At 41.8% G+C, this 21,810-nt stretch overlaps 3 protein-coding genes across 6 annotated transcripts in view; all 3 read left to right on the top strand.

Moving 5' to 3' along the window:
• The window catches only part of pik3r2 (phosphoinositide-3-kinase, regulatory subunit 2 (beta)), a 34,034-nt gene extending 20,988 nt beyond the window's left edge, over positions 1-13,046 (top strand). For all 3 annotated transcript variants that reach the window (XM_047589084.1, XM_047589082.1, XM_047589083.1), the window contains 12 exons: positions 72-227; positions 1,848-2,058; positions 2,155-2,240; positions 2,338-2,440; positions 2,648-2,746; positions 2,891-3,071; positions 3,552-3,671; positions 3,972-4,114; positions 4,312-4,488; positions 4,627-4,698; positions 4,806-4,976; positions 5,436-13,046. In XM_047589084.1, the coding sequence (XP_047445040.1) occupies positions 72-227; positions 1,848-2,058; positions 2,155-2,240; positions 2,338-2,440; positions 2,648-2,746; positions 2,891-3,071; positions 3,552-3,671; positions 3,972-4,114; positions 4,312-4,488; positions 4,627-4,698; positions 4,806-4,976; positions 5,436-5,643 (1,727 nt within the window). In that variant the 3' untranslated portion in view covers positions 5,644-13,046. The remainder of the gene's footprint in view (positions 1-71; positions 228-1,847; positions 2,059-2,154; positions 2,241-2,337; positions 2,441-2,647; positions 2,747-2,890; positions 3,072-3,551; positions 3,672-3,971; positions 4,115-4,311; positions 4,489-4,626; positions 4,699-4,805; positions 4,977-5,435) is intronic.
• A 1,961-nt stretch (positions 13,047-15,007) lies between these two features.
• Positions 15,008-18,526, top strand: ifi30 (IFI30 lysosomal thiol reductase). The gene is made up of 7 exons (XM_047589085.1): positions 15,008-15,256; positions 16,206-16,394; positions 16,556-16,630; positions 16,867-16,953; positions 17,078-17,230; positions 17,777-17,845; positions 17,942-18,526. The coding sequence occupies exons 1-7, from the start codon at positions 15,125-15,127 to the stop codon at positions 18,005-18,007; spliced, it is 771 nt and encodes a 256-aa protein (XP_047445041.1). The 5' UTR covers positions 15,008-15,124; the 3' UTR covers positions 18,008-18,526.
• An 812-nt stretch (positions 18,527-19,338) lies between these two features.
• Positions 19,339-21,810, top strand: part of pde4ca (phosphodiesterase 4C, cAMP-specific a) — a 49,008-nt gene continuing 46,536 nt past the window's right edge. The window contains exons 1-2 of one of the 2 annotated variants that reach the window (XM_047589075.1): positions 19,339-19,547; positions 20,948-21,201. In XM_047589075.1, the coding sequence (XP_047445031.1) occupies positions 19,506-19,547; positions 20,948-21,201 (296 nt within the window). In that variant the 5' untranslated portion in view covers positions 19,339-19,505. The remainder of the gene's footprint in view (positions 19,548-20,947; positions 21,202-21,810) is intronic. The other variant, XM_047589077.1, reaches the window with a different exon arrangement.

The following is a 21,810-nucleotide window of genomic DNA, read 5'->3' as shown; positions in this document are numbered from 1 at the left end:
GCAGAAAGAGTTGATCGGTTGATAGTTTGAGCTGGTAGGATTTTTCATTTTAATACGTCTTTGTGTTGCAGAGGGTGAGATGAGTGAGAGGGATGTAGGTTTTCTGTCTGAGAGCGTCCTGCACTACCTGAGAGACATCCCATCCCCTGTCATCCCTGCCTGTGTCTACCCTCACCTTCACACTGCTGTCACGCAGCAGCAGCAGCAGGTCCTACAGCAGTCAGCAGGTAGGTTACATCTGACAGGGAAGTGCTCGGAGTGTCTCCTTTTATAGACTTGGCACCAATATTTCTAATGCGGTCAGGGATTCATCTTTTATGCATAATTTGACAGTAATGGCCTGTTAATGAACCGCTGGATGATACCGTGCATGGCATCTGGCCGCTCTCCAAAGCAGACGTACAGTTTTTTTTTTTTTTTTTTGTATCGATTTGTTGCCTCCAAGGGAGTTTCCGTTGAAGTTTAATATTACAGTAAGAAAAGCAGTGAGTGTTGTGCAAGTTGACACTAAACAAGAGCAAGTTCATAGTTCACATTTTTAATTTTGAACTAAGTTCATAGGCTCCAAAATAAATAGTTTGTGTTCATTTCATTTCAATCTTTTAATGACCTGCCCATCAATCCAGCTTTACTGTGCACGACTATAGAAAGATCATAGAAAGAGATTAAGGTCAAGAGAAAGCGGTGTCATTATGTTTTATCATTTAACCTGTTATATCGGACAGAAAAAACTGTAAAACTGATGCGAATTGTTGCTTCAAATTTGACAATCATGTGGTGGACGCAGGGACTCGTTTTTTCAGACCTGATGGGCACAGTTTTCAGAAAAATTCAATTTTTTTTTTTTTGTCAGGATCTGTACTGCTTTTTTTCAAATAACTGCAAGTGTTTATGTTTATGTGTATTAGTTGGTTCTGTGGTGCCGATGGCTGCTTCTCCTTCTGTTGCTCCAGCTATGCTGTGTCCCGTAAACTGCATGTTGACTAACAGCTGTCATAAAACCTTTCAAAAAAATTTTTTCCTCAACGGGGAACGTTTTTTATTTCCCTCGTGATTGAGCAAAACTTAACATGTGCACAGTTGACAAAAATATGAACAATAAGATGCTGTTATGTTATGATATGGTCACATTACCATGTGAACATAACATGAAAAAATAAAACTACATGATGTCTGTGAAGAATTAATGTGCCTTGAGAAATTATTTGTTCCTACATTTCTATGAACTGAAACAAACGATCCCTTGAAGTTCGGGGAAAAAATGTATTTATCGGTCTGAAAACCCATGTGATTCTTTGGAAAGTGATCCACAGCCATGAGAAGCACTTATTGGGCTCAACTGTTCAGAAACACTTGTCTTTAAAAGACTATTTAGTGCTAAATGTCTTGTTGTTCCTGACTGCTGTAAATTTCTTGAAAGAAATTAATTTGTGTTGTTTTATGGAAAGGTTTGTGGACTAGACCTTGTACTACGAGGCAAAAGAAAAAGAGGCTGATTAAGATGCAGTTCAGACTAAATGTTAGTGCCAAGCTCTGCTGATGTTGTGTTAGTAGGTTGGATTAGTGATGTCCTTCGTGAAGGAAGCGCACTATGATTAGACTCACTGAGGTGTCAGGCGAGGACGAGGTCTTGAGGCATGTTAGAAATGCTGCAGGATTTGATTTCATACATATATATATATATGGGACATACTTATATTGACCATATGCAATAACAAACATACTCAAGTATTGAAAACACTCCTCTGATTCTCCTTGTTCTGTCAAACTTCGTAATAAAAGCTAAATATTTGTTACGTTTTTGTATCTTGCTCCTCTTCACGTGTGTTTGAACCTCTCTCTTTCAGATGGGGCAGTAGCCGGCAGCCACGACAGAGAGGTGAGCCTGGTGCTCGAGAACTCCACCACCGTCCCTCTCCATCACCGTCTCACCCTGCAGTACCTCCTCACACACCTGGCTAAGGTCACCAAGGCACAGGCCAGCAACGGCCTGGACACACACACACTGGGAAAGGTCTTTGGCCCACTGCTGATACGCACAGGCCCCTCCAGCCCTGGGTAAGGCACCGTTCCTTTGTGGCATTTAAGCAACAAGTATGTACTAAACACATATGAGAGTATCATCTGTTGATTTGCTTATTTTTTTCCCTGCAGGTTGTCTACAGATGAGGATTTCCCTGCCTTGGTTGTTGAGAGGCTGCTGATAGAGAGAACCACAGAGCAAGACCTCACTCCTCCAGGCAAGTCGTTTTATTCTGAACGCCATTCCAGTTTGTGTAAGATGCTTTTGTTGCTTGTGTCTGAGTGTCTTATTTGTGTCTGTGTGTGTTTTTAAAGTTCTCCCAGCAAAACCAGCAAAGTCAAAAATGACACCATTGGCCATGACGGAGACGAGCAGCCTGTTGAACGATGCAGAGTGGTACTGGGGAGAGATTTCCAGGTAATTTAAGAACCATGTTCTCACACTTACTTTAATTTATTTGAACTGTTGAGCAAAAAAATGTCTTCATCAGCCTAAGGTTTGCTCCATAAAGATTTATTCCTTACATACTTACATTTATCAAAATCATTTTATTGCATATTAAATATTGTGCGGAAGTATTTCGATTAAGAGCTTAGCGTTAATAATGTAAATCTTTGGATGCAGAGAGGAGGTGAACGAGAAACTGCGAGACACTCCAGACGGCACCTTTCTGGTTCGAGATGCCTCAAGTAAACTGGAGGGCGAGTACACTCTCACCCTCAGGTAAAGACACGCAAGACATGTGGAAGGACTGTGGATTTACTACAGGACTAAATACCTGAAATCAATACTCACTCCAGCCTGTTCTTTGCTAGTCAACATGTATGACCACATTTCCCGTCACTTGACTCCTGTCTCCCCCTGCAGGAAAGGAGGGAACAACAAGCTCATCAAGATCTATCACAGAGACGGACGCTACGGTTTCTCAGAGCCTCTGAGTTTCCTGTCTGTGGTGGAGCTCATCAATCACTACCGCCATGAGTCCCTGGCCCAGTACAACGCCAAGCTGGACACCAAGCTTCTGTTTCCTATCTCCAAATACCAACAGGTTGGTGACATCCATACATCTTCCATGACAAAGCTGCATTCCTAAACTGTGGCCTCGCTCAAAGACCATCCTTAATGTAAAAGCTCTACGTTGAGCTCAACCAAACTCAGATTTCGGCTGACAAGAGCAGCGTTTCACACTGCATCAATCATGTCGCTGCAGTAGCCTGAGGATTAGAGCAGATCAAGCGAGCAAGTCCTGACAAAATGATCAAACAGGAACCCATTGCTTGCTCTGACAGTAATAAAATAAATAGTGGAACAGCTCATAGTTATTGAAAATGGCATCCTTTATGTACAGTCTGTGATTAGAATGAGCTCCCGAACATAAAGGAAATCGTCTGAGTTCGTCAGCTCTCCAGGGTTCCCAAAAAAAAATCAGTCACAGGAAGAAAAGATAAAACAAAAGTTCAGTCGATACGTGGCATCAACGTGTTTGATCTGCTTAAATCACGTTTGATTTTTTTCTTCCGTGGACCAGTTGGTGAAGGAGAACAGCATAGAGGAGGTGGGAGAACAGCTGAAGGTCTATCATGAGCAGTACCAGGAGAAGAGCCGCGAGTACGACTGTCTGTACGAGGAGTACACACGCACCTCACAGGTACGACTCCTATACACACATATACATACATAAAAACACACAAATAAGCCATGTGCTCACTGTATTATAAGGATATAAACAAACAGGACTTAAGTAAATTAAGACTACACGGAGTAAGAAATACCAGTTCATCACAAGAATCTTTGCAGGATCTGAATGTACAAGTTAGTGTTGGAACTTATTGTGTGAGGTTTACATGAGATTGTAGAGATGTGCTTTAAAATGCCTGGCATGTGTGTTTCCAGCTTCAGATACAACAAAACTTCACAATCCGTGTCTCTCTCAACTACTTTTCCCCAGGAGCTGCAGATGAAGCGCACAGCCATCGAAGCCTTCAATGAGACCATCAAGATCTTTGAGGAGCAGTTTGAGACCCAGGAGCGATACAGCAGAGAGTCTTTGGAGCGGTTCCAGCGTGAGGGCAACGAAAAGGAAATTCAAAAGTACGTTCATGATTAAGATTCTCAATAATCATTCCAGTGAACTGCAGAAAGAAAGAAAGAAAGACGACATAAATTGAAAGAAGTCAGATGCGGTTTGTTTTACTGAACCATAAAACTAAACCAAGCTTCTAAATTTGAGCTGCAGTTTCTCATTTGAAGACGTTTGCTGACGTGAACTTGTAATTTTCTCAAATCAGGATCCAGAGCAACTCGGAGCGTTTGAAGTCTCGAGTGAAGGAGATCCACGACAGCAAGCGTAAGCTGGAGCAGGACCTGAGAGAGCAGGTGTCTGACAACAGAGAGATTGACAAGAAGATGAACAGCCTCAAGCCGGATCTCATGCAGCTTCGCAAGATCAGAGACCAGTACCTGATGTGAGTACAATGAAGTGAAGATGACTTAGTTCACGGCGTGTTTTTTGATTTTATTTTTGCAAACACTCCTCCTGTAATGACATCATGACATCTCTAAACCCTGAGCAAAAGTCGGCATTAAACGTTGTGGTTTTTCAGATGGTTGACTCAGAAGGGAACGAGGCAGAAGAAGATCAACGAGTGGCTCGGCATAAAGAACGACGCTGATGAGTGAGTGTTTGACAACCTGTGATGGCTGGATGCTGCTGTTTGTCTGACAGTATCTGAGGCTCAATGCTCCGTTCACCACATCTGCTGCCTCGTTTCTTTGCCCTCAGCTCGTACTCACTGGAGGAGGACGAGGGCTCACCCCACCACGATGAGTGCACCTGGTACGTGGGTGACATCAAGCGCATCCAGGCCGAGGAAATGCTGAGAGACAAATGTGACGGAACCTTTCTCATCCGTGAGAGCCAATCACAGAAGGGCTCCTACGCCTGCTCTGTAGTGTAAGTTTATCCTTCTCACCTTGTTATCCTTCACAAATCCAGCCAAAAAGTCACAATAGTGATTTCTGTTTTGGGATTTTTGTCAGCAGCGATAGGGGCGGGGCCTACTGTGTACAGGAGGCTTAGATTGACAGGCACACACGTGTCAACACACATTAACATGAGTCATTTTTGCAAGGATATTTAAATGTGTGGGGAAATAGCGCTGTTAGCTGTGCACATATCATAGTCATTAACAAAATGTTTAAGAGACAGTAAACCATTTCATGCCCTATACAAAGATTGTACTTTTTGCACATCTTTGCTGTAACTGGAAGTGGTAGCTCAGCAAGTTCCATCTGAGAGTAAAAAAGAGAAGCGGCTAAAGATGACTTATTAATACATTATCTAATTTGTACATGAACCACAGAGTAAAAACATTTTAATTATAGGTCGACATAATGTCCGTTCTTCTTTCAGTGTGGAGGGTGACACCAAGCACTGCGTCATCTTCAAGACAGCCACGGGTTACGGATTCGCCGAGCCCTACAACCTGTACTCGTCCCTCAAAGACCTGGTGCTCCACTACAAAAACGTCTCTTTGGTCCAACACAACGACCAGCTGAATGTAAACCTAGCCTACCCAGTCCTGGCACGCTCTCAGAACCAGAACCAGCACCCCAGATGAATCATCCACCAGCAGTGTAGGACACCAACCCGGGTGTGGAAACTAAACGTTCACTCGCATACATTCTGAGGAGGGGAAAAAAAATCAAAAAAAAAAACTTCTGGACAATGCTTGTTCATGTTTTCAAAGCGGCAGGTAAAAAAAAAAAAATTATAAACGATAACGTGTTTTTAGCTGGAGACTGGTGCTACTTTGCCACACTGACCCCAGTCCAGCAGGGAGGACTCCTTGCTCACAGCATGGCTTCATAATAAGCACACTACTACTGATAACGAAGCACTGTACAGTCGTCCTGGCTGTTACAGTTGTCAGCCGAGACTGTACAGTGTCAGTTATGGAAAAAAAAAACAAAAAACGGTGTGAAACATTCACAAGAAAACACATTTGATGAGCAGACCTAATGTGTTCGAGAAGACAAAATAAGCACACGTCAATATTTTTTTTTTTTTGTCAAGATCGTGGTCAGGGATGCTCAGATGATTGGAACATGTAGAGGAGGCACTTTTATTTTTTTTTTGCCTTGAACATAAATGTCCATAGACAAAGGCCCGATCTGTCACCCCCAGACTGCCTGCAAACTCTCTGTAGACAAAAGCCTGAGCTGTCATCTGCTGAAAGGACTGGCTTGGCTAAACAAGGCTGTTGGCTTCACACCTAAAGGCGGCTGCGAAACCGCGGAAGAGAGTGTCGTGGCGGGGGGAGGGAAGGGGAGGGGGGGGGGCGTGTTGATATTTTAGGGGTTTTAAGAAGATGGATCCGATTTAAAGCTTGCTTAAGTGCCATAGTAATAGCTTTGAATGACCACAAGCCTGTGTCACAAGAACAAACAAAAACGGGGGGGGGGGGCACGTTGAGTTGAAAGAAGTAGGGAACGAACGTCTGTCGACATAGACAAAGCTACAGCTTTAAAAGTTACACACATATAGGTATATTTTTATGAAATGATCTTTATTTCCAAGCGCTTGGGCTTGTTGCTCTCCCTCAGCGGGTCTTCTCCTTTTGTACTGATGAGGTACAACACACAGTAAACGCTGTGGAACAGGATGTGGCGCATGGTACGTGTTTGGTGTATTGTGAGTAGAGAAATATTTTTAATCACAATACACTAGATGGAGAGGTACGCGGACACATGCGGTTCCACGTGATTCAGGTTTCCTTCGAATGGAAATGGTGGAAAGACTCCTGCGTCGGACGTCTCTTTGTTTTTTAACTTCTTCCTTCCTTTTTTCATCCTCTTTAATACTGTAGCACCTGTAGCCATTGACTTAAGGCACTGTTAGTGCTCCTCTTACGTGTCCTGTTCCTATACGCTACAGACACTTGCAGAGCATCGACCTTCGTGATTATTGTATCTTGGGTACTGTATTTTGCTTCATCTCTAGTTAGACTGTTGTCGTGGTACAGTGTCCTTGCGGATGTTTATCGTCGTTTTTATTTCGTGCAGATTTACCCACGGTACTGCTTCTCCCTCGCGCTTGACTGTTCATTTCACCACGAGCTTGACTGACAGAGCTGTAGAACATTGATGTACAAACAACAACAAAAAGAAAAAAGAAAGCAGTAATATAACTCATGTACAGTATATTTCAGACACACATGCAGTCGGTGTATGTGACTATACGGTTTCATCGCTGTGTTATTTTATGTTTGCAGAATATTTGCTATGCTGTTAGATTCTGCTTCAGGATGCAAGCGTCCAACTAATGTGAGCCAAATGAAGGATGACTTTTCATGTAGCAAGAAGAAAAAAAAAAGAAAACAGATCAGTCCTTTAGCCGCTGAGCGTGGCCTCTGTGGTCTGAGAGATTATCCAGTACATTATGCATGGAGTCCTTCATTTGGGTTGTTGTTTATCTTCTTTTACTTGGACTAGTAGTTGATAATTGTGCTTCTTGTAGTGCATAAACAGTATGGTGTGTAGTCTCACTATGCACAACACAGTCGTATAACGCGTTTTAGATTTACAGGCAGAGTTTCTCCTCCCTCCCCCTGCTCTGTGCTGTGGCAGTGAGTTGCTCCTCTTTTTTTTTTTTTCCTCCATGTCCACGTGGCTTGAGGTAAAGATTGTACCACCTCTCTTCAGTGTCACTTTTCAAAGCACAGGTGTGTAGATGCAGGGTTGCTCAGTTATTACTGTGGGGTCAATGAAAATGTTGCTTTTAAACTTGATTCACGTCGTTGATTTCTCGAGATGAACAAATAGAAATAATAATAATAATAATTTCTTACATTGGCAGACTGAAAATGCCAAAAACTATTTTTGTAGAAGGGTGTGAACCAGTCAAAAGTAATGGATACTAGAGTGTTTTTGGAAAAAAAAAAAGTTTTTAAAGGTTATGCATTTTGGTTTATTTGAATTTTTGTCCCCTTTTTTATTGGGTGAGAGAAATTGATGTTTCATTTCAGTAAAAAAAAATATGCTGTCCGTTAACAGACTGATACCTTTTTGATCCTTTTTGAATTGTGCCATGAAATACACATATATATATTTGTCAATTTAAAACTTAATGTTGGAAGTAGAGTAAGACGTGGTTGTTGTAAAGATGGTAAAGTACCATTTGGTTTTGTTTGACTCAGTTACAGTAACAGTATTAATACCGTTAACCTTCACAGCCATGTATCTACAGTGTTTCTTGATTTTCAGCCGCTCTTTGTAGCCATCGTGTGGTCTATAGATTTACATATTTTCAGTCGTATACTTTTTCACAACAAACTGCAATTGTCCGTTGTCTTGACTCGCAGATATATCTTTTGAATTGGCAAACATCCTATGTTTAATCCGTGGCCGAATTCAGACAGGATCAAAGAATGATTCGTCTCTCGAGAAGACTTCACCTCCCTGTTCACATGCTCCAGTGTGAACACAATCTTCCAGCAAACACAGCGTTTTCTTGAACGCATCACACCTATTTGTGATCGCAATTTTCAGGTAGCAACGTTTTTTTTTTGTTGTTTTTTCCAGTCAGACCAGTCTCGTCTTCAAATGAAACCCAACTTGACCTGAAAAATTTTGAATCGTTTCGATTTGCTGTCAGGATGAATCAGTCGTACTGTACTTTGCACACTTCTTGGCAAGTAAAACGTCCCAAGAATCAAACTAGAGGTGAGAGCGGTGCTCCCGATCAGAGGGCTATCAAAAACATGTGAGCGAGAAAGATTAGAAGTGCCTTTAGTCATTGTGACGAGCTCGTCGTCTCCTCGTTGTCGTTGGGGCGTTGCTCCACAAGATGGTGCCACCGCCACCACACGTCGTGCCCCGTGGATCACACACTTGCCATTTATCAAAAAACAAAAGGGTAGCTGGCAAACGAGCATAATTATTGTGTGCATCTGTGTGTGTGTGTGTGTGTGTGTGTGTGTGTTAGAGGAAATCTGCGCATGTTCTAGATAAGAGTGACAGATTTTAGCTGTTTCTCGTTGTTGTTGTTACATTTACAGTTGTTACATATTCCTTCTTTCTACGGTGGAGGCTGTACAGTAGCTTGGTGCTCTCTCAAGCTAGCTTTCTTTGGTGGTGTTTTATTATTTTTTTTTTTTGGTATGTTTTTTGACTACAACTCAGTTAAGATAGAAATGTGAACAATACACACATCCCAGACCAGTTGTTTGAAGCTAAATTGATAAGCTCCCAAGTTAATGCATGCAGCATTTCTCAGTGTTTTTGTATTAAGTTAGTTCCTTGGTGATCGGGGGGGGGTCTGGTTGAGTCATCCACCACTGCTGACACATCCATTATCCAGTTTGTTGGACCAACACTTTTTTTTGTGACTGCACTTTTTTTTTTTCTCTCTCTCTCTCTGTTCCGCACACTCGAAGCAGTGTGTCGCCCAACAACAATAAACTAACACACAGCGGTGACGCTCGGTTTGTCAATAGTGTTCTTAGCTGGTAGTTTTTCATACAGTATATCAGGAGTGATTGATACTTCCTTCGTGGTATCCGAGTGTACAGTATACAGTGTATGCTTTTGTTGTTTTTGCAGTCGACGGCTGTCTTGTAAATCTGATGCTTTTGACTGATTGCAATGTTTTTTGTTTTTTTTTAATTATAAAGGTAGTTTTAATTGATGGGCTGTTTAAACTCGTAGTGCTTCTCAAACTGACTTTAAAGAGAGCTGCAGGTTCATTACCCAGATAAATGACCCAATCTGTCCAGAGTAACAGGAAGACTTTTTTGTTTTTTGACTTACTCCTGGTGAAATTTACAAAAGCTGATAGTAGTGTCAGCGGATCTACTTCCTGTTTTTACCGTGGCTTTGTGTATTATCTTATTCCGCTTATCTCTTGTACTCTGGTGCTGGCACAGATTTGAAGAACAAATGTCTAAACCTCAGCAAGAAAGTGAAACTACCCGCATGGTTACACACGGTTCCACATAGAGTAAATGCGAACTGTGTTGGGGGTTTTTTTTGGGGAAGAAAAAAAAAGTGTGCCAATGGAGTGAAAATAGTTTATCTCAGATTGGGTCACAAACCAAGTGGTTCTGCTTCCATTTAAGCGATTTGCTCAACTGTTTAGTTGCTTTGAGAGAAAAAAAAAAAACCTAAAGAGATCTGAATGGATTCCTGCTTCACTTGTTAAGGTGAACGTTTTTTGCAGTGTATTTTAAACACTCTCATCAGCCATATATGCCATGTTACTCAGACGTTAAGGAAGCACGGCTTGTAGCAAAGAAACCCGGTCGCACAGTGAGACGGGCGTGAAAAGGGGCAGAAGATGAAGACTTTATTGCGCTTTGAATTTAGGGTCGAAACCCTTGAACTCGAAGCTTTCATCCTGCCCGTCCTTTAGATATGCATCTTCTTCTTTTAGCGCGTGACAAATTCAAGGAATCCGATATTTTGTCACCGTTCTTTGGTACACTGTAAACGACACATCTTGAGGCGGCCTCACGCGTGAAGCACACCTATCACTGACGACGAAGAAACGCGTATATCTTGACGTCCGTTGCGGTCTGAGGCACGAGAGACGTACTAGAGAATAAATATTTTCAGATATATACTTAGATATCTATATTTTTGGATGATTTCGTTCTGATTTGGGCCGCGTTTGAAACCAATCAGAAGGAGGCTTTGATGTGAACGCGACCTTTTTAGACTTGCTCCACGGCTGCTTTGCGCCCGAGCGGTTACTGAAAGCGTTTTTACTAATCGGCCGCAGCGAGCGTCGCCGCCGTCGCCGACCCCCGTGGTCTCCGCTCGCGGGCGTACATGTAATGTACGCAGCGTGATCACCGGGGGGCGTTCAGAGGACGGAGCGAGCTCGTGTACATGTGTTAATATTTACAGAGCTGAGTCTATATGTTGAATGCAGTCTTGGCTGCTTTTGCATTTATTAAATATTAGAGTTGTTTTGTTTTGTTTTGTTTTGTTTGTTTGTTTTCTTTGAACGTGAGAATCTGTCTTGTCATTTGAAAGGTTCCGTGTGTCTTCGTGAGTAGAGGCAGTGTTAAAAGTTGCACCACAAAAGATACACTTGATGCTGCCGCAGAGATCGGACACTGATGCTGTAACAGAGTGAACCATCTTACCACTGTATCTCATTTTGGTACATCTCTGTGGTCGCTGAAGGAGTTTTATTTTTTGTTTTTGTTTTGTTCGTTTTACCTGGACTTAAAACTCAAAGACAGAAAAAATATATATTAATAGAGGTGAAGGTACACAGTTTAACGGTTCATGATCACTCCTTTACGCAGATCTTTGTACGTATAACAATGATGGCATTAGAAAGTGATCTTTTATGGTGCCTGAGTATATGTCTTTTTGTTTTTGTTTTTTTTGTTTAATTTGGCTTTTTTAAAAAGCTGATAGATTTTGTCTGTCCAAGTGTTTATTGTTTTTCTGTTTGTTTATATCTGTTAATGATAACCTTACAGAGCCTATAAAGAAAAAAATAAGCTAGCTTGAAACATTTTTCCTCCATACAGAAAAAAAAACAAATACAAATGTTTACAATATGTAATTAACCAAATAGTAAATACGCGTATGAGAATCTATCTGTCTGTCCCTCAAAGTGGCCGCGATGGATTGATTTTATATTTCTTTATTTCCTCTGTCGTTTTAAACTTGAAGATGTTATGACTGCTTGTTTTTCCTGTTTCAGTTTGTTCCTTTTTTTTTTTTTTTTTTTTTTACTTGTGAGAACAGTGCTCCCTCGAATTTCAAAACAATAACTCAACGATAGAGCGGGTTCATTTGTCCGTAACTCGTCCGGTACTCATCGGCCTTCGTCACTCTATTACCTGCTGACTACTTCATCTTACACTGAGCCTTGTATGTGCTGAATCCTGACTTGAGACTTCCCTGTTGAATCCTTTGCTGTTTATATTGTTATGCACAGTATGGTAGATTCCACTAAGACTCTGCCTGGCGTTTCTCCAGTGAGGACTCGGCTCGAAGAATTTATCGGGGGGTGATACCCCCGCGTGTTGTGAATAACAGTAAAACAAAAAAAAAAAAAAAACACGCCACTTGGTGAACATACTTGAGTACAGTTTGAGTACATAAACAGAAATTCAGGAATAATATCAAGAGGCATCCTATTCTTGATTTTGCACTACACAGCAAATGATAATTACACAAAAAGCTGAATCGATCCGTTGGCGGACTAAGTTTAAGACCAAATTTAGCCAATAGGGTCTCAGCTTCCATGTAAAATATGACGAAGTTAACGGCTGCACTTTCATTTCCCCCCTTTTTGTTCTGTCTTTATCCAGTCACGCCCACCGTCACTTCTCTGTCTGAAGGTTCGCCGTCTGCAATCAGATGCGCGCGTTGTAGTATTTCTCGCTGGTGTACAGTAGTTCACATTCACGGTCCGGCTCTCCGCGTTGGAGACGAGATTGGCAGTGGTCCATTTTCAGACTGCCCGGGCAACATTGCAGAGCAGCAACAAATTGGAAAAAAAAAACACACACACATAAAAAAAAAAAAATTTCCTCACATTGTTTCAGCAATCACATGAAACACCCGTGACTCAACAATGCTGTCCCACTAGTTGCCTTGAGTATCACAGGCTTCAGCAACAGATGTGTAACTAATGATTATGCTTCACTATGTTTTCTTTCAAAATCGGTGAATGGCAATAGATGGGGCAGTCATACAAAGCTACTCTACACCAAAGTGCAATTGAACGCAGAGGGAGCACTGTTGTTTCAGCCAGCGGAGACCTGCTGGTTGCAGCATGCCCAACCCCGATGCACGAAGAGATGGTTGTTCTTTTGTGTTATCCTCCCTCCGTTGGCCTGTCTTAACTCAGATGCGACGTTTCTTTCTTTCTTTCTCTCTCATGTACAGCTTGCTTCAGAGTTGTGTTTGTCCTCAGACAGGTACTCTTTGATCTGTACGGTTCTTTCTTTAGGCTGATGCAATGATTTTAAAAGACAATAAAAGGTATATAAAATGACGTGTGCTGCCCTGGTTTGGTCTGACTGCGCTGATCAGTTAATCATTACCTGGTCACACTTTTACATATGTACATACACATGCTGTCCCATAAAGTCGTGACGTAGGTGCCTTGTGGGTATTGTTAGGGTTAAAACATGACGACCTGATTACATTTGTAGTGCTTATTGAGATTTTTATAGCTGCAAAAATAGCTATAGAAAATCTGAATTTCTTAGGAAATTGATGTATGTAACACCCACCTAGACCAGACCAGGAATCCCCACCCCATAACAATGACATGCCTGACACAGACACACACACGCCTCAAAAAAAACACGAAGAACATGGGATGATCCACAGAGGCCCCTCCCCTCAACCCATAGGACCTAAAGACCCATTTCAATCATGTCTACAATAGCAGACATATCAGTATAACAATGTCAGAGTCTCTCTAGAGCCTTTCTCTAGTAGATATACTCCTAGATATATAACAGGAGGGTCCTCTTCAGATATGCAGAGCTAATTCCAACAAAAATTCATTGTTACAGTAGGAGATTTTCAGTAATAAAGTAAATTCAAGTGACTGGAGAGGTTTTTATTGTAGTAATTCCCAGTGCATATGACTTTCCTGCCTTCCAAAGGCCACAAAGAAGAGTTTCACTCAGCAGGTTGTAGATTTCTGTGTCTCATATAACCTCCGAGCAAAGAGACACAGGTGGCTTAGGAATCATGTTCAGCTAACACTAAAGCCAAATGCTCTTTTTCCAAGGTTGTGTTTGCGTGCGCGTCACAAGACGCTTTCACTCAGCATAACAAGAGACTCCTGCTTACACAGGAAGAACGATGGATCTCATCAAAACATCATCATTATTATATGAAGGGAAAATTCCCGTTGCAGTAAACCAATTATGAATACTTTCTTTCTGCAAAGAGCTCCCCATAAATCCTGCGCACTGGTCCTTAGAGTAATTTGTACACATTACTTCTGTTGACTTACACAGAAATTTCACTGGGCAGGAGAAAACAAACATTTCCTCATTAGCACTAACTGAACCTGTCTTTATTCCACTGAAATGTGGTGAAGTCTGCGGTGTAACCAGAGTAACCAGGGGATCTCATGTTCAAAGGTTTGTTCATGCAGCGATGAATCAGAAATTAAAATACAGTTCACTTCCAATATACAATGATCTAGACACTGACAGCCAAAACAGAATTGCAATGTCTGGGGGAAAAAAAATATTATTTAGATTTAACCTTTAGACTTCAAACCAAAGCACAGGCAAGCAGACGGGACGCTGCATGAATCATGCAGAGTCATTGTCTGTTTTGAGTAGAGCGCGGACCAATCATGTGAGAATCACCAGGTAAAAGCTTTCATAACGTTCAAGGGTCTATGATGTTTTTCTGCATGGGTGTTACTTACTGACCCTGTTTGAGCAAGACATGTTCACTGAGGAGCTGAGCTGAAACACACATCTGGTTTATAATTAGAGTCAGATGTTGCACCCAAGTCATGTTTAGAGGACTGTCTCAAAAAACAAACAACAAAAAGAGTAACAAACTGAACTGATCAGACGAGTTAATGACTGACAAAAATAGTTCCTGGAAAGTAAAACGTTTTAATCCCTACAAAATAATAAATAAAATGTATCACTTATTTCTATTTTTCACAGTGGCAATTTTTGCACTGCCTGATATTTGTTATTAACATAAAATATTCATGTGGAAAACTAACGAAATAATTGCAAACTGAATGAACCTAAAGGGCAAAAAAAAAAAAAAAAAAAAAAAAAACTCGCAGCGTACCTACGCATAGATCTCATGATTTGTATGTTGACTCATATCCGAGTTCAAAACTCAGTCTGCAGCAGCTAGCACTCAACCTCGCTTGGGTCATCGGCCCCTGCTAGCAACAAGTGACGCAGATGGATTATTTTTGCCGCTAGCCAATCACATTACACGAAGCCTTCACGAGGAAGCTCCGTGTGTGTATTTAAAGTGGCTCTGTACCAATGCTCGGTACGCCAGTTTGTAGGTCGGTGTGGAGTTGTTGTTGAGTTTGTTTTTCGGCGTGAAAGTAAAGAATTTCCCTCGAAGATGAAGGCTCTTCTGCTTCTCGTTTTGACCGTGTGGTTAAACACTCAGTCCGGCAGCTGCTCTCCGTCCTCTTCGTGCTCCTACCCTCCATCAAAGTGGTGCTCATCCATGGACTCAGCCATTGAATGCGGGGTAAGGTCACCGGCAACTGCTTTTTTCAACACAGTACATCGGATTCTTATCACAGAATTACTCTTTGTGAGCAGCTGGCGTCCACGAAAAGTATACGAGACCTCAGTTATAGTTAGCGATAGTTAGTTCATTGTAGTTTTAATGTGGTGCACCTACTTTCATTACTAACTCACATCCGGAAACCATAGCAACAACAGTTAGCCGGACACCCCTGTGGTTAATTGTAGCTTTTACTTTATTACAGGTGAATAAACAGACTACAAACTTACAAACTTTTTTTTTTGTGAAAAATGATTTCCCTAATGCTCTCCGACGTGTTGTCTCAATTGAAGGTGGTCTCTTTTCAAAGCTAAGTGGAGCCACTAATCACAGGCTCCTCTTTTATCGTCGACGTTTAGCTAATTAAGACAAGTTGTTGCTATTAAACAGTTACAGCAAACGTCGTGTCCAGACCCAAAGTACCAGTCATGAATCTCACTGAGGAACTGGACTGAATATTTATAGCAGGTGTACGACTGTGGGAAAATATGAGGAAGTAAAACCCCTGATAATTTTACTATTACTGCCAGTCTAGCGTTCACCACAAGCCTTTTTTTACAGTTTTTGTACCAGTTTAAAGGTCAAATTTGAAGTCGCAAACAATACAACATTGCTACTGGTAGCTGCAGTAACTTAGCACAACTGCTGTAATAAACTGCAAAGTTGTGACAGGTGTATACTCTCGATGTGTATGTGCCATTCAAATACAGTGCAAGGCTGTTTGAACCACCCTGTTTTAACACCTGCACTGATGAAGACAATTAAACCTCAAATCACAGAAATGAATTTACCTCACACCTCACCCCGCTTGCTCTGAAGTCAGCTCTCCGAGGAGGCGGGGACGCGACTTGCAGACACGGTCGCTGGCATCACGGAGATGTTGACCTCTATGCTTTGTCCCCTCTTGTAGGTTGTGAAGCAGTGCCTGATGTCTAACTTCACCAGGGCTCACCAGAAGGACGGTGCAGTCGAGGTGGTACTTTACTACGAGAGTCTGTGTCCCGGATGCAGGTTGTTTCTCACTGAGGTGCTTTTCCCCACCTGGCTCATGCTGAATGACATCATGTCTGTCGGTCTGGTGCCCTATGGCAATGCACAGGTAAGCAGTGAACCAAGCGCCTTTACAATACGCAGGGATCGTTGACTTTGATACGTACGGACATATTTGAAATAAACGTGATTCACAAGGGGATGTCACGAAGTTAATTATTCAAAGGTATGTTATGACCTCGATTGAGTAAATGATTTATCCCACCCCAGGAAAAGCCCGATGGAAAGAAGTATACGTACGAGTGCCAGCATGGACCGCAGGAGTGTTTGGGGAACATGATTGAGGTAATGCTACATTCCCAACAAACAAACAAAGATGGGTGAAATGGCTAAGTGATCTGATGCTTTAATTATGATTTGGAGCCACGAAACAATCTCAGATTGATACAAGAAATAATATTTGTCTTTCGAGGAATGTGTAGTGGATTCTTGAAAGCTGGGCGTTGTGTGCTGTAATGAATCACAGAACTGCTCAGCATTATCATAATTAATTAATGAATCAATTGTCCCGTTCTTCTCAGACCTGTATAATGAACATGAGCCAACTGGCTTTCCCGATCATCTTCTGCATGGAGTCTTCCCCCGATGTCATCAATAATGCCAAGACCGTAAGAAAGTCTCAGTCAAAGTAATTTGACTGATGTTTTCAGTGATGTTTTCCATCTTTTCAGTCAGCGTCACTTCTTCGACTAAAGTCACCGTGTGTGCATTTCCTTACGTGGTTGTTCGTAGTGCGCAGGCGTCTACGACCCTAAGTTGGACTGGGGCAAAGTCATGAGCTGCGTCAACGGGGATCTGGGAAATCAGCTCATGCATCAGAATGCACTGGACACCAAAGCCTTGAGTCCCGCACACCAATACGTTCCCTGGGTGACCGTTAATGGAGTAAGTCTTCAGTTACGCATAAACACTGTGGGAAACAAACATGACAGAGACAGTCAGAAACTATAAGACACCCGACTAAAGAATAGAATAATCAGTCTGACTTGTTGTTGATGTTGTCTTTTGAAATAAGTGATGTTCTAATTACAGTGATCAGTCCACATTAATGCTTATATCCGTTAGTGAAAGTGAGCCATGATGCATCTGAAGCTACTGCTTGATGCGACTCCAAAGCTTAACGCTTCATGCTGCTGTCTGTTTGCCAGACAAGTTGAGACAAGAAGCATGATAACAACTTGAAAGTGAAATATGCTTCACAGCATTTCTGTAAGAATAAAAGAGAAAAACACAACACATCATGTCAAATAGCAGGGACTGTTTTCAGGTCCACCTAACATTTCAACATCACTGTCTTACATTTCATCTTTACGTGCAGCCAAAGTAGTGATTGCCATATTTCAGTGGAAACTGGCGCACCTGACATTTATGTCAATGCGTTTGCCAGAACATGTGGCTGTCGTAGCAGCTCTAACTTTTATGCATTTGCAGGAGCACACAGAAGAGCTGCAGGACAAAGCCGTGTCTTCTCTCTTCATGCTGGTCTGCAACCTGTACAAGGTAGGATTTAGTTAGGCAGTTCAGTCCCTGACTGTGTTTTCCACCTTTTAAGCTGTATAAACTCGATCTCTTAACTTAAAAATGTTGTTGTTTCAGGGTCCCAAGACTAAGGCCTGCGGAGGGAGCCAGAAATACTTTAAGAGTTACTGCCCCAATGAGTGAAGGAACAACACTGCACATGCTTGTACGCAAGCACTGGTCCAGGTGTGGCCACTAAACAAGAAACACTTAAGAATATCGTCAAATACATTCTTACTTTTACATCTGTGATTTTGCACTCTGTTTCTAAAAGGGAAGAACTTGATTATGTCACCTTATAAATCACGCAATATAAATGAAATTCAATTTTCTAAAAAAAAAAAAAGTGTGTCTTTCTTCAAATGTTGTCCACTGAAATCATAAGTGGGATTTGTAGGAGTTTAGTATTTGCACTCAAACAAAAGCACTCTCCTTACTGCCCTATAGATGGCACCATACCTTTGGAATAGTCATTCCACTCATGGGACTGCGTGATCCGCTGCTGTCAGAGCATAAAAGGAAACAAAACTGGTTACAGATACAGTTCATGGAGGCAGGAGAAAACACTGTTAGTGTCACCCTGTCTGACGACGGCTTTTTACATCGTCCGTATTTGATTTAATGTTGAATATAATGTCTAATTCAAAAAAAAAAAGGAATATTATCTATACACAGTGTTTAGCTCAGTGAGTTGCCCACCGGCCCCATGTGCTGAGGCTACAGTCCTCGCTGCAGGTGGCCCTGTTTCGAGTCCCGCACTGTGCGTCCTTTCCTGCATGTCTCTTCCCCCCTCTCTTCATTTCCTGTCCTTCTTCACTTGACTTTCAAATAAAGGCTAAAATGCCCAAAAAATATACTTAAAAAAAAAAAAAAGAAACTATACACAAGGTTAGCGCTAACAAGCAAACCTGAGCTCATACCTGAGTGACTCATGACTCGCAGCTGACATTATGCCGTGTTTTGTATTTGGTTTCTAGTGTATGAGGGTGTACGTCAGAAGGATCAGGGTCATTAAACTTCCTATGACGATTATACAGAATGTGAAATCCAGACACGGAAACAATAAGAAACTCAAAACTGTGTGAATGTCGTAAAAAAGCGACATGGAGAGAATGTAGCTTGATCAAAAACAGAGTCTGGCTGGCCTAACCAGAAGGTCTGGATGCATGAAGTCCACACAGATCCTGGGGCCAGATAGACATACATGAATAATGGCCTGTCATGCAAGCGGCTCTACCACCTCCATCTCACTACCAGCTAACATCTACAGGCTCCATATGCTTTATGTGTCCGGCTCGGCGGATTCATTCTCCACATTTTCTAAAGTCTTCGCTGCTTTTGGGCTGAATGCGGTAATAGTTCAAAAAAAAAAGAAGGAAGAAACGCATCAGTGTTAAGCAGTGAACCACAAACAGAACTTAAAATGCGTCGTGTTTATTATTAAATAATGACAGCTGACGGGTTTTTTTTTTTTTTTGTCGAAGAGGCGGGGAAATGGTTGTTGGTACTTACTGAGTGACAGCCCAAGGAAGTATTGGTGCCACAGACAACTTCATATCTGATCTTAAATGTGGTTCCAGTAGCCTCCTCTTTGGCATTTCCTTCCCAGTTGTCTCGTTCCCATGATACAGTGGCTGAAAGCATGAGGAGAAATAACTCATCAAAATTTTTCAACTTCACAGAGGTAAGGGTCATTCATTGAACTTTAACAAATAGAAAATGTCGGTGTAATTTGTGGCCTAGGCAAATATTTATTTATTTCTGTCTAAACTCACAAACGGTTCAGTGCTTTCAAATTGACCATTAAACCAAAACTATTGTGTTCCATTTGAACTGATGTAAATATACTCTGGTGTGTGGTTATGCTCTTTTTCACACTGTCAAGCAGTTGTAGAGAACATTAATGGACTCGTGTTGTAGTAAACAACTGCAGTAGAATAATGCCCTGGGTAGGAAATGGCAACGTCAGCAAGTTTTATTATTAATCCAGTTCATGATATTGGAAATGGATGCAGCGTCCTCTGCCTGGGTCCGACGTGATCAACAATAAAACCTCCGGAGTGTTTTGACAATCATTTGTGGAAAGGTGAAACTCCCAAGCAGATGGAGAGATAGAGTCACGGGATGCGGCAGAAAACAAGGACTCTTATCTGTTTCCCCTCAACACTGACGCTGAAAGAGAGATGCCCTGAGAGCTAAATCCAAAAGACTGTCTCCATGTAAGAGCCGTCTGTTGTGTCCAAGGTAGTAGTGTGTTGGTCTCAGGACTTGAAATCAGATAAATGTTCCAAAAATAATGTCCAAGTGGGCTTTGGCGATGCTCATCACATTATCAACAGCATCACAAAACCAGCCCTGTGTTCAGCTTACCTTCATATCTCCGCTGTTCATTTTTTCTACATTAAAGAAATATGACAGTGACAATTCTATATTATTACTTGATGCTTATTCTATAAACTCAATTGTTATTCGTCTTTCAACTTCTTAGATTTCTTTTTTCTTTTTGATCTCAAGAAAGTTTTGTTTCCGTATAATACATCAAGAATTAAATTACCTCTGGACATTTAAATCTGGCAACAAGCTGCACATTGGTGGATCAAGTGCCAAACTCTTTGTTGATGTTTTATTTCATTGACGCCGAGCTGCAAAATGTTGTGACAGGCAGTTGACGTCGTTGCCACCGGTCAGGTTCGCCAGTATCTGTATATCACTGCTGTCGCAAGGTTAAAGATGAACCAGCACTTTTGAACCACGCATTTCCAACTCAAAGCATGGCACAGGGTGACTTCTTAAAATAAGCCGTCGCAAGTTGAGAAACCAGTTCCAAGAAGTAATCTCCTATTATACATGTGCTGTGCAAGCCCGTCCTCCAAAGATGTGAAGATAGTGTGAAATGAAACACACCTTCTCTGAGTGTAGTCGGTAATTCACCGTAAATGTAGCTTCTGGACTTGTCCTTCTTTACCTCCATGATTACACACGTAAGATCTTGTGAACTAGTCCAAAGGCTGAAATGGCTGACATGTTTAATTAACTGCTCCGCACTTTGTTTTTCCTTCTTTCTTTTTTTTTCATGCCACCCAGAGGGAGTGGGACTCCTTGGAGCAGGCCCCTAGCGTTGAGATTCTCCAGGAACCCGATGCCCGATGGACTGTGAAGAGGCTCTTCTCAGGCAACCTGCAGCTGCCCAGGCTTTCCTGCAGACCCTCCCCGCAGGACAGACCCGAGGATGGCCCCCTGTGTAGTCCCCCACCCAGCCCTCTATACAACCCCGCGGCCAGAAGCTTCAAACCATCCAGGAGCCTGGGGTCTCTGACCAGCTGCATCTCCAGAGTCTTGTGAGTTGGTAATACATCTGTCATGTGCTTTATATTTTTCACCAAATCTTTGAACTGACTTTATCGACACGGTTTGACCTAGCAATGGCCACTTCAAAAGGGTGCAGGAATAATAATCTAGGATTGTTTATTATATACGCTCAAAATATTAGGTACACTAGTCCTGGATTAAATCCCATTCATGAATAGTTCATGTTCAGTTTATGTTGAAAAAGGGTTGGAAAGGTAGTATGACGTATGAAAATATTATGATTTGGGAGGATGTCATCAGTGGTGCTGTTAAACTGGACTGAATTCAATCCCCATCTATTTCTGTTATTTAACCTAGCCCAGTGACTAAAAAGGCGTTCTCAAAGTAATAGAAACGTGTATCTGTAATTGCAATTGAATTCAGTAGTACTACCACAGCCTCAGCCACAATGAAAACACAGCTCAGGTGGATCTAAGGTTTTGTCCAGGACTGTTATATCAGTATTCATTTTGTTTTCGCTGATGTACCTAGCATCAGTAAAACACCTTGGCTTTGTGAAAATGTTTTAATTTCCTCCTATTCTCTAATCCTCTGGACACCTTTTTAGGATTAGCGATCTAAATTAAATGAGCTTAATC

This window comes from Mugil cephalus, chromosome 7 (genome assembly GCF_022458985.1).
Source record: "Mugil cephalus isolate CIBA_MC_2020 chromosome 7, CIBA_Mcephalus_1.1, whole genome shotgun sequence".
NCBI classification, from domain to species: Eukaryota; Metazoa; Chordata; class Actinopteri; order Mugiliformes; family Mugilidae; genus Mugil; species Mugil cephalus.
The sequence above is the reverse complement of the archived record's forward strand: the minus strand, read 5'-3'. Positions and strand labels throughout refer to the sequence as shown.